This window comes from Eumetopias jubatus, unplaced genomic scaffold (genome assembly GCF_037043125.1).
Source record: "Eumetopias jubatus isolate StellerSeaLion01/CBP00866 unplaced genomic scaffold, mEumJub1_p1.0 scaffold_15, whole genome shotgun sequence".
In the NCBI taxonomy this organism is placed as follows: domain Eukaryota; kingdom Metazoa; phylum Chordata; class Mammalia; order Carnivora; family Otariidae; genus Eumetopias; species Eumetopias jubatus.
Genome location: NW_028274821.1, coordinates 40,691,392 through 40,704,081, shown reverse-complemented (window position 1 = coordinate 40,704,081; position 12,690 = coordinate 40,691,392). Strand labels below are relative to the sequence as shown.

The 12,690-nt window shown below is 36.8% G+C and overlaps 1 protein-coding gene across 7 annotated transcripts in view; it reads left to right on the top strand.

Annotated features, from left to right (window-relative positions):
* NFIB (nuclear factor I B) overlaps nt 1-12,690 on the top strand; it is a 436,652-nt gene that overhangs the window by 360,575 nt on the left and 63,387 nt on the right. For all 7 annotated transcript variants that reach the window (XM_088019179.1, XM_088019178.1, XM_028107279.2 and 4 more), the window contains exon 4: nt 11,132-11,200. In XM_088019179.1, the coding sequence (XP_087875305.1) occupies nt 11,132-11,200 (69 nt within the window). The remainder of the gene's footprint in view (nt 1-11,131; nt 11,201-12,690) is intronic.

Below are 12,690 nucleotides of genomic sequence, written 5' to 3'. Positions count from 1 at the left end.
AACAAGAAAACTAAAGTTGCTCTCATGTAAAGTCTGCATTTGAAGGAATAAGAAATAGAACTGATACTGTGGAAATAATCCCTGATATAGAGGACAAACTTGAGATATTTGCTCCAAAAGCAGAAGAAAAAAGCAAAGAGGTTAAAATGATCAGAAAAAGGTTTATGATGGGAGAATAGAAAATTGAGTATTAATTTAAGTGTTCTTGGTGAGAAATCAGAGCAGTTAGGAGAGCAATAGAATCAAAGACAAATTAAGAAAACTTTAATGAGCTAAAAATGATCTAAATATTTAGATCAAAAGGGCTAACTATATCTAACCAACAGTAATGGTATCTAAATATATCCTTTGGAAGTGTTTGTATTTTGTGGAAGAAAAAGAGAATCTTGTAATCATCCTGGAGGAAAAACAAAGTTACCTGTACTTTTTTTTTTTTCTTTTGGTCAACATTAAATAACAGAAGACTGGGGGAATTAGAATTATGATGAATCACTTAGAATTATGATGAAACTTCTTTTACGTTTAAGGAGTTTTCTCTGTAGTCAAAGGCAATAGAACTATATTCTTTATTATTTGTAGTCTCAAAAAATAGAGTCTTTTATTTTCTTTGTAAAAATTTTACTTGAAAACCTATACCAATTAACAAGTGATACACTGAAATAAAATATTTTAGGAAAAAGAAAGTTTTTGGGGCACCTGGGTGGCTCAGTCGTTAAGCGTCTGCCTTCGGCTCGCGTCATGGTCCCATTGTCCTGGGATCGAGCCCCGCATCGGGCTCCCTGCTCAGCGGGAAGCCTGCTTCTCCCTCTCCCACTCTCCCTGCTTGTGTTCCCTCTCTTGCTGTGTCTCTCTCTCTCTGTCAAATAAATAAATAAAATCTTGGGAAAAAAAAGGAAAAAGAAAGTTCTCAGATCTCTACCTATAGATACAAATGTAGCTATAGACTAATAATGAGAATATTAAACAGAATTACATCTGAGTAACTATTATGAATAAGATTACAGACATAAATGCCAGTGTAGAAATGTAATTCCTGAATATATATAAACAAGAATTTAGTACCAATGTAAAAAAGTAATTCTTTGAATATATATAAGCAAGAATTTAGTAACAATTATGAGTCCCAAATTATGATTTTTTAAATTGTCATAAAATACACATAAAATACAATTTACCCTTTTAATCATTTATAAATGTACAGTTCAGTAGTGTTAAGTTTATCTACATTGTTGCACAATCAATTTCCAGAACTTTCTCATCTTGCAAAACTGAAACTCTATCACCAGTGAATAACAACTCACCGTTCCCCTTTCTCCCATCCCTTGGCATCCACCATTCTACTTTGTTTCTATGAGTTTGACTACTCTAGATACCTAATCTAAGTGAAATCATACAGTATTTGTCTTTGCGACTAGTTTATTTACAGAGCACATTTTTTTTAAAAGGTTTTATTTATTTATTTGACAAAGAGAGTGAGAGGGCACAAGCAGGGGGAACAGTAGAGGGAGAGGGAGAAACAGGCTCCCCACCGAGCAGGGAGCCCGATGTGGCGCTTGATCCCAGGACCCTGAAATCATGATCCGAGCTGAAGGCAGACGCTTAAGGACTGAGCCCCCCCGGAGGCCCGACAGATTACATTTTTAAGGACTGAAAAGAGGAGGAGCCTTGAAGAGGTTGAGTACCTAGGAATGGTAGACTAGTTTTCTTCTTTTAGGATAACTTGTTGGGTTTTGCTAAACAGTCTGTTACTTGTTTTTATCACTGTTTTTGCTGAGATTTGTTATTAGGAAAGCCTGCTTTTCTTGTTGGTGTCAAGTGCATTTTCAGCATCCATTGATAAGGTCGTGTGTCTTTCCTTTTTTTTTTCTCTATTGTATTGATAGATTTTGTAACGGTGAACTGCACTCAGTCATGGAATAAAACCCTAATGATAATGATGTATTGTTCTTTCAATAACATTGTTATAATCAATTCGAATATGTGAATCGAATATATCCAATTTTATTTAGGATCTTTGAAGTTGCATTTATGTGTATGCTTGGTCTTTGGTTGTTTCGTTTGCTTGCTTTGGTTGAATGAGGGAAGTTGCAAATTTAGTCATTTAAGTTTTGCTGGTCTAATAAAGGCTCACAAGAGAGCTTTCTTCATAAGGAACTTTGTCATCATTTGTTAAAGCCTGGGAGAGTGTAAAAATCATTGGAATTTAAAGGCTAGGCAAAAGATAAAATCCAGCTGTGCACCCATCTATCTATACTTGGTGCCATTCTAAAGGTGGTTTTTAAATCACCTTTCAATTCTCTTCTAGGGTTTTCAGATTCTAAAGTGCATAGGAATAACCGGTGGTCTTGTTAAGTTGCAGATTCTGATTTTGAGAGTCTGGGCTTGGCCCTGAACTTCTGTGTGCCTAACAAGCTCCCCAGTTATGCCAGTACTGTTTGTTGGTTGTGGGACCACATTTTGAATAGCAAGATGCTAACCAGTGGTTCCCGGACTCTGCTGCACATTTGAATCACCAGGGGAAATTTTAGAACATCCTCATGTCTAGGACACATCCATACCAATTAAATCAGAATGGCTGAGGGTGGAAGCCAAGCATAGTTGTTTTTCAAGAACCCCAGGTGGTTCCAATGATCAGCAAATTTTGAGAACCACTGCACTAGGGGTAATTGGTCTATTCAGGTTTCCACTTTGCTCAATTTTGGTTACTTTTACTTTAGTAAGTAATTGCCCATTTAAGTTTTCGAAGTTGTGGTCAGTAAGTTGCATGTGTTATTCTCTTGTAATTTTTTTTAATGTATTTGGTTTCTATGGTTATGTTTCCCTTCTATTCTTGTATATTTTTGCTTTTTCTTTTTTGCCTTAATGAGGTTTGCAAATGATTTTTCTGTTTTGCTGGTCTCAGAAAAACCTCTTCCCTTTTATTCTTTTGTTTTAAATACTTCTTTTCCTACTTTATTGATTTCTGCTTTTATCTTTAGTTCCCTTTTTAATTTTTCTTGGGTTGTTTTACTGTTCTTTCTCTCAATGGTAAAGTAATTTGCCTTTTGCCTTTTTCTTTTCATTGCTTTCTAGATACTTCCATAATTTTTCTTTTGATTTTCTGTTTGATTGATAGCTTATTTTCTTAATTTTCAGGTAGTTCAGAAAATTTGGTCTCTTTCATTTTTTACTTTTAGTCTTATTTACCAAAGATGACAGAGTAGTAACAGTTTTCTCTTTGGTCAAGGACATGATCAATTTTTAAAAATTTCTGCGGATGTGCTAACAAAGTATACTTTGTATTTGAATGATATAAAGTTAGTCATTGTCTAATAGTCATGTTCAACTCTAAAAGAGAATGTATTCAAAATTCTCACTACAATTGTATTTTTATAAAGTTTCTTGTATTTTAATAGTTTTTGTTTTATTGCATTTCTGCACAATATTGTTTGGTGCACAAGTGGTTTATGATTTATCTTCTTTATTAAATATGCCTTTTATCCATTTGTAATGTTCTTTATCTCGTTTATTGTAATTCATCTTAAATTCTCTTAACCACCACTAACTGACACTGCTTACTTTTTGTTGGAATTTGCCTGATTTCTCTTTGCACACCATTTTATTTTCAACTTTTAATTCTTGTTGTCATTTTGTCTTTGATGTGTTCCTTAAAAATAGCTGAATTTTATTTGCTTCAGTTGATCTAATGTTCTTTATGGGCTAATTCAATCCACTTACCTGTATTGTAATGGGATATGCTTAATTTTATTTGTTCTATTTACCTTATATTATTTATTTTTACATCTTATGTTCTTAGTTTTATTGTTTGATTAAGTTACTATTCACTGTGTTTTGCTTTCTCTTTGTTAATTTGGAAGTTCTACCTTCCCTTTCCCTGCTCTTAAAATGAAATATCTCTCTTTATTATTTTTTGAAAACAATTACAGTTTTCATATTGGCTCATAGGTTACTATGATTATCATCTGTATTATAGTGAAGTGTGAGGTGTGGAAAAGTTGCTCAACCTACCTTAGGTTTACATAGTAAGGGGCAGAGCTGATCTTTCAGTATACTTGCACATAACTTAATGTAATTTTATTATAATATATTTTAATATGATATAACAGTAAAATATAATTAATTTTAATTTTACTATACTGTAAAAAACCTTAGTAAAACATAAAGTATCTCTGCTAATATATTTGAAAATATGAAAGAATTGATGATTTTCTTGAAAATACGAAAGAATTATAATAAAATTGCCTCAAGACCAGAAAATAAGAGTAGAGCAAATTCATGAAAGACTCACAGTTTTCTAGAATCTTCTCTGAAACAGATGATGAGAAGATCGTTTTACCAGTGAGTTTTTCCAGACTTTCACGAACTTTTCATATTTCTTTGAAATAAAAAATGGCTGTCATCCAAACCATTTTATGAAGCATGTATGTAACCCTAGTATGAAAACTTCACAAATGAAACAGAGATCCCCAGAAAAGTATACTAGCTACATAGAGAGAAGTCAGAAGAAACTGTTAACAAACCAATTTAGCAGTAAACTAAAAGAGCTACCTTGTGTGGATAAGCAAAGATAATTTAATCTAAGAATTCAGTAATATATAAAACAACAATAAATACTGTAAGGAAATTTAAAAAGGATGCCAAAAAAGCATTTAATGGTATTCAGTAACCATTCTGATCAGAACACTTAAAAATCTGAGAGAACTAGGAATAAATGAACATATACAATGATAAAAAAATTATTAATTAATAGCCAACATTATCATTAACTGTGAAACTCTAGAAGAAATGTCATTAATATTAAGAAAAATATTTCTGAGAGCACAATTCCTATTTTACATATTTTTGCATATTTGTCAAAGAAATAATGCATAAATATCTGAAAAAATCCAATTTTATTATAATTAAGTAAATGAAAATTATGACATTAATGTAATGATATCTTTTCTCTATCAACTTGCTACAATTAAAACAAGTCCCTGTTATGACTAATATGTAATTGTGGCAGCAGGGTGGTGACATGGACACGCTCATTCTGCCCGAGGGAGAAGAAATTGGCAAAAATCTTTATGGAAAGCAACTTGACAGTTTTTAACCAAGAGTTTTAAAAACGTTTATGTCCTTTGACCCAGTAATTCCACTTCTGGGAACTCCAGCCTAAGGAAGTCATGAGAATTGCTGACAAAGATTTGTGTACGAGGATGTTAATGGCAGTTCTGTTTATAATATTTAAAAAAATGGGAAATAACCTAAAATGCCAAAAAAAAAGAGAATGGTCAAAGTACAGCCATGCAGTGTAATATTATACAGACATTAAAATCATGCTTCTGAAAAACTGTTTAATCTAAAGGAAAGATACAATGTGAATTAGAAAAAAAGCAGGATACAAACTCATTTAAATTTGATCTCCATTTTTAAAAATACATATTTTTATGTATTACATATATGCTGGAAAAAGTTTAATGGACTAGAAGGAAACACTAAAAAAACAAATAACGTTAATATAGTACTATCAGAGTGTGTTAAAGTCAGAAAATTGCTGTCCTGCTGAATCACTTACATTACCAAAGGGACATTTCATAGTGGAGGATAAACTTAATTCTAAATTAATACTGGAATGTGAGCCTTGGCTATATAGGCTGAGGGTCAGTCTCTACACAGAGAATCATTATCTTTGTAATGATTACTCTGTCTATTTCATAATCACTGTCTTCATTCTTAACTGTGGACAGTGCAGATCAGTCAAGAAACTGCAGATAAAGCCATGCCTTACAACACCATTACCAGAAAATCCCCAGTAGGTTAGTGGTGGTATCTGAAGTTATGTGAAGTTTGGCAAAGAGCTAGTGTAAAATAATCTTATCTTCTCTCCCTTTGCATCCATAAACAAAAGGATTTAGGCGTCTTTTACACTCTGCGGAAGGAAGTGAACAATTGGAATCCTAAGGTTGGAAAATGCCTGTGAGATACCTAGGGGTCCTGTTCTTTCTCCAAATGAGCAAGCAGTGCAAGAAAACTAACAGGAAAAGGGCCCTGTAAAAAAGTGGAACATTTGGGTCTCCTGGGTGGCTCAGTGGGTTAAGTGTCTGCCTTCAGCTCAGGTCAGGATCCCAGGGTCCTGGGATGGAGCCCAGCACTAGACTCCCTGCTCAGCGGGGAGCCTGTTTCTTCCTCTCCCTCTGCCCCTCCCTCCTGCTTGTGCATGTGCGCAGGCACACTCTTCTCTCTCTCTCTCTCTCTCTCAAATAAATAAATAAAATCTTAAAAAAAAAAAAAGTGGAACCTGAGCATTGCAGTGGGCTTCGGAGGTGCTCTTAATTCAGTTTCCTACCCAAAGTGAGAATTCTTAATGGGGGGTCTTTACTGCCTCTGGGAAACCCCCTACCTCTGTAGACACAAGTTTCCTCATCTGTAAAATGGGAGCGCTTGCATGACAACCAGTAGGATAATTAGGAGCATTATGTGAATTAATGCTTTTGAAGATCTTAGAGCAGTAGCTTGGCCTGTGTTGGCTGTTACTACCTTTGCAAGGTTTCCCATTCCCTTCTAGGACTTTTCTTATTGGATGACAAATCTGGTTATTGAGCCAAAAAACAGTTCCTGGAACTATGCAGAAGTCTTATCCAACATCTACATTAACAGTCCTTCTAATACTTGAAGACAGCTTTCATGAATTTAATAACTGCTTTCTGTGGTTTTTTCTTTTTTAATTTCAAGAATAGAACACAGTAGACTATAAAAATGAGCGTTATCAGTTTTCCTTTGGATTTTCTATGTAAATGTTGTTTAACATTCAAATGGAGCTGATTATAATTTGAGATATTAACAGTTAGATATGCCATTGTGTCCCTTTGTTATTGTTTGTAAAGGAGGTTAAACACTATATTAACTTCTGAGTAGTGATTTATTGTTGCTTTTGTTAGAGAAAAATAAAAAAAGAAGTAAAATAATATAATTTGATATTGCCTTTGAGAATTTTCAGTTTGCAGAGGTCTTTATTTCCTACTCAATTTTATTTTTTAAAAAGCATTACATGTAGTGTAAATACAGCATCACATAAATGCCGAGTTGTTCTTTGCTTCTTGGCTTAAGCTGTTGTGTAATATTGCTCTGTAACCATTAAGCAGCTGCTCTGCCTAAGAGATGCTCATATTTCCTTTGGTAGATGAAGGGAATTCACTATATGAATGTCTCCAAATTGATTTAAAGTCGTTGGCCTTTGTATCAGCTACTTAGATTCACAGTGGTCTAGGTAACACATGAAAACCATGCTTCTGGAAGGCCCCAGCAGCCTGGAGGTTACAGATGGGGTTGTGTTAATAGTAATAACCTGCATTTTTGCTGAGTCTCATCCTCTGTACTTTGACAGGGCTCCTGACACTCTGCATGATTCTCCCCGGTTATTTTGCCAGAGTCCTTATGCATTCTTTCTTATATATTTTCTTGTATGCTATTCGCTATCCAAGTCCTCTCTCCTCCACTGTTTCTTTCCTTTGCCCTCCTCATCTCGGGTAATGCCTGTCCATCGTAAGGCTGTGCTGTGTGCAGAGATGAATGGAGGAGGCAACCGTCTGCTTCGGGTGCTTCTCCCAGGTTACCCAGTTGCCTGATTCCTCCTAGCCCCCACTCCCATAAGGTCATGTGAGGGGGGCGCGTTACCGCTCATCCTAGGGGGCCCTCCTTTCTGTGAAGTCTCACTATGCTCCATGCAGGACTGGAGCCCCGGGGGGACCTGTGGGTGTTGCATTTTGTCAAGTGGGTGCCAAAGCAGTTCTGACATATTTGCAGTGCCTTTCATAGTTTCAGCAAAATAACTCTTTCAGGTTTCCTTGTCGATTCAGATTCCTCGGAACTTGAGGTGAGGGATGGAGAAGCACCCTGCTACATTCCGGATTGCTTTCCCTTTTCTATGAGATAGGCATTGTATCTGCCTGTGTGTGACTGCCTGTCTTCCGCTAGTAGGATTAGTTTGAGGGGCCTCCTCCCACCCGTATGATTCGGCTCCTGAAGTCCGCTCACCATTCCATCTTCATGAGTATGACGAAGCAGATGGAGCCTTGACTACTCACTGGAGTGATAAGGAAATGAACTTCAGATGATATCTACATATTAAAATGTTATTACGTATGATACATGATTTAATTTACATAAATATATTGAAATGTTCCCTAGTCACTCACTCATCAGTTTATTTTACAAATATGTTTATTTGAACTCTGATCCTTTAAACACTTCTAGTTTCTTGGTAGTTACTTTGTACCAAATGTCTAAAGTTGTACACTAGTACGTAACAAAGTCATCTGATCATCATTCTTTCCCGTTCTACCCAAAAGCCTGAATAAACTCCTCAGCAGATGAGTTCCAGGGACTAACAGGAGTCAGTATAGTTATCCTTCAACCTTAAGCCATCCATACCTATATTGTTACATAATTACTAAGACGCTTATTTATGACCCTGTTCCAAAAGGTTAAAATTTAAAATTTTGTTCTTTGTAAGCATTGATTTAGTGGTTAGTATATATATAGGCACTGAGTTGGTTAAGGGAGATTCCCCAGTCACTCTCCCAAATAAAGGAGCTGATAATCCAATAAGGAACACAAGACTTGAAAACAGATATCCTGGACACTTGAATGTGTACAGTGATGTAAATGAGTACAGACCAGGTGCCCTGTGAATTCAGAAGAAAGAGATCATTTCTGGCTGGTGCAGGGATTGGAAGAGGAGGGTAGAGGAACGGGTTACAGAGTGGATGGTGGTTGAGCTGGACATTGCAGGATGAAGACAGAATATGCAGAGAGAGAGGGAACTGCATGAGAAAGGTAGGAGGGCAGGCATTTACAGAGTACAGTTGGGTGAGGACAAATAATCTTGTCTGATTGGTTAAGTATATGAGCTGCCATCAAGATAAATAAGGTCTTCATATTTAATGTATTTGCCAAGTATAAAATTTTATATTTACTGTATATAAAGTATAATTTGTTATACTTTACAAAGATGTGTATTGCATTTGTTGTTGTTTTATACAATGATAACCTACCATGGTTCAGAAAATTGAAAATATCTTTCCCTGCAACCACACAAAGGGACTCAAAGTCCCTTTTTTGTCTTCATGGCTTTAAGTACCTTGTACAGTGTAGGCTACCTAAAAGTTTCTCAATAATCACTGAAACGCATTCAACCTGGTGAAAAGCTAAGTTGCTTGAAAAGTAGGAATTTCTTAAAATATAGGTACATCAAATGGGGACATTTTGTCGTTACCCTCTTAAAAATGTCTATTTTTCCAAGTAGGACTTAATATGATACCTAAGTTTTATCACCAGCTGAGATCTCATAATTCCTTCACACTCTTTCTTTTGTTCTGTTTCTAAAGAAGGTAATCGATGGGTATAATAGTGTTCAGACAAGCATGGCGCCTCAGTTCACAACAGTAAAGCATAGAAGCTCATTGAATGATTTTCTGTCTTTTCATGCTATGTACAGTTAAAAAGTAGTGTGGTAGCTTTTGTTCTGGTAAAATTGCTAAATAAAGATTTACACATAATTTGAGACCATCTGGAATCCAGCATGCGTAATTCAAAGTATGGGTGACTGGTGACCCCACTGGCCAATCCTAACTCATTGGGAACATTTAATCAGTGCCTACTATGGATTTTATGTTTTTGTCTCACTTATTCATAATAATTTTATTATCTCTAGTTTTTATTTATTTATTTATTTAAAAGATTTTATTTATCCATTTGACAGAGAGATAGAGAGAGAGAGCACAAGTAGGCAGAGCGGCAGGCAGAGGGAGAAGGAGAAGCGGGCCCCCCGCTGAGCAGGGAGCCCGACGCGGGGGAGCCCGGGATCACGACCCGAGCCGAAGGCAGCCGCCCAACTGACTGAGCCACCCAGGCGCCCCAATTATCTCTAGTTTTTAAATGAGGAGTCTGAGACACCAGGAGTCTAATAACATGATCAGGATTCCACACTGATAAAGTGTGGTTGGGTGTCAAATTCCAGCTCCCTGACTTGAGAACTAAGCCACGTATGACTCACAGTCCTGTCCTGAATCGAATCCCCTGGTTAGCCTCAAAACTTGATGTAACATCTGATCCAGTTGCCGGTTCTTAGAATCTAGAGTTTGTTTTCCTGGAAACATTTGCATTCTGAGGGTTTTTGGGCTTTTCTTATTCTCTTCCTGGGAAGCAGAGAGTAACCATATCCCTCCTCCTGCTTTCTGTCCCTCTTTGCCCTCAGCACACCTCCTGCACATCAATGAGAAGCTGGGGAGGTGACTGGGTATTTGTGGGAGTCTTCATTTCTAATTCTGGACACAGCTTGACCAGATCCCAGACAGCACAGGACTTAACTCAGGCTCTTGAACAGTGGGCCACAGTCACTGTGGACCCTGCACTTGGATGTCACGGAAGGGTCACATGGCTTTCCTGGAGGCCTGGATTTATCACCGTTTGCTAGAAAAAGTATGCAGTTCTCGAAATGAAGGGAGTCCAAGGAAGTAGTAGCAAGAGTGAGAGGGCAGTGGAATCATGTGAGGTATAGCAAAGGTGCGTGGAAATAGGTCTATGCAAAGTATTTGCTGTACGTGCAAGTTCGGCTTTTGTGTGATTCATGACCTTGAAACAAGGGTGGGGGAGTGCTGCTAACAGCAGTTCGTTTTTCTTTAATCAGGGAAGGATTTGTGAAAGAACAGTGGTTTCAAGAAATCTTTGAAGTAATTCCAACAAGGTTCTAATTGTGGTTGTGGTTTTCCTTTTTCTTTCTTTCTTTTTTATAAATGGGTAGACTTTAGTCTACCAGGTGCTACCGAGCTGAATGCATTCGGTAAGAACCCCTGAGTCTTCATTCTCTATGCGTGAGCCGTGGCAAATAAAACCATTCCAGTTGCCCTGTACATTTAGCAAGTGGGGAAAAAATTTCCCTAGGAAATTATTTGGCATCTCAACTTCTTACTTTTGTTTAAACAGACCCCGGATTGCATTCAAAGAGTTTTGCTTTTACTTGTGTTTTTTACAAGCACACTTGGTTTTTTTCTAACCTTTGGTTTCAAAACACTTGAACAAATCCTAGCATTTAATCATTTATTTGCTTCCTGCTTATGCTGATCTTTTTCCTCTTGATATTTATTTTCAGGTTACCTGGAGGATAGTTTTGTAAAATCTGGAGTCTTCAATGTGTCCGAACTTGTGAGGGTATCCAGAAGTAAGTTAATTGTTTTGTTACTGTTTAATTATACAGTATGATTTAAAATATTTTCTACTTTGAACCTTCAACACAGTATTAAGAATAACCACTTACTGGGAACATTTGAGTTTTAAAATTTCCATCTTTTTGATGAAATCATAAGTGGATATATTTTGTCGGATTTTCTAATATATTTGCCTTTAGATCATCAAACTTTTGTAGTACAAAAATAATTGGGGGTTTGTTCTGATTGCTGTGTTATTGGTAGTCATTTAATTCACTGTTCTCTCTGTGACCATAGATGGTCATTTATATCAAAGGAAGTGTGATTAATTAAATGTACTCCATGTTGTTATGATAACCCACATAAGTTTCCTGTAGATAAGTGCTTTTTCATTTTACTAACGTTTTGGTGGGGGCTTGGAGATGTACAGGATATACACACTAACATGCAGAGTGTAGAGGGATGCAGAAATTAACTTTGCAGATTGTAGTTTGGATATAGATAGAAAGCTATTGTGATCCAAAACAATGTCCAATTGTTTTAACTGGCCACCTCACCTGAGACACCATTCTTGACAGCCCGGATGAAATTTTTCTTGGGTTAAGTTCACCTGGCCAGCTACCGAAGCAAGGGAGTAGTTTATGGACTTAAGTCTTTTACGTATTACTAGTGTGTACATATATACCTAAGATGTGGCTCTTAAGGCATTCATCATGTTAAAGGAGGTGACTCATTTCTTCTTGTTCTCTTTGATTTAGCTTATTTATGTAATTTTGAAGGCTATATTTTTACCTGACATTTTGTTAGAGAGCGTCGCCGTTTGGAATGATGTTACTCAGATGCTGTAGTGGCGTTCAGTCCTTGTTTAGGTTGTGTTTTTCATCTGGGTCAAATTCAGAAATCCTGAACAGGAATTATGGTGATCCCAAAAGAACAAAGCAAGTTACTGAGGGTAAGTTTAGGTAGTGAGTTAGAGTTGTGGTCAGTGAAGTAATCCCCCAGCTGGGAGGTGACTGTGTCTTTCCAATCAGACTTTCTTAAAGAGTTCCTCTTTCTAGAGTGGCCAGTGCAAATAGCATGTATCTCAGGGAGTTGTATGCATGAACATTTAAGACCTTCAGTAACTTATGCTTTCTGTCGTATTCCGTGGTAGATAAATACATGCCCCAAAGACTTCTGTCATGGATCTGTTTACTTAGGGCAGTGCAGGAGACCAAAACCTAATACCCTATATCCCAGAAACTCTAGGGTTCATGTTTGCTGAAGAGGAGGATTCTGATGGTCTTCTCCATTCTGCCATGAGCCTTGCATGTTTTTCCCGATCAATAATGTGGTATGGAAGGCCTCTGACATTTGAAAGTTTTCTGTGTTTATTTTTAATTTGGAAAGGAACGTGCCTGACTTACTCACTACCACTTTCTGGCATCATGTAAGAAAGGGGGAATTTGAAAGTGGGGGGTGGTGCTGTGTGTGTGGGGGGGATGTTTTCCCTACACTGTTCTGC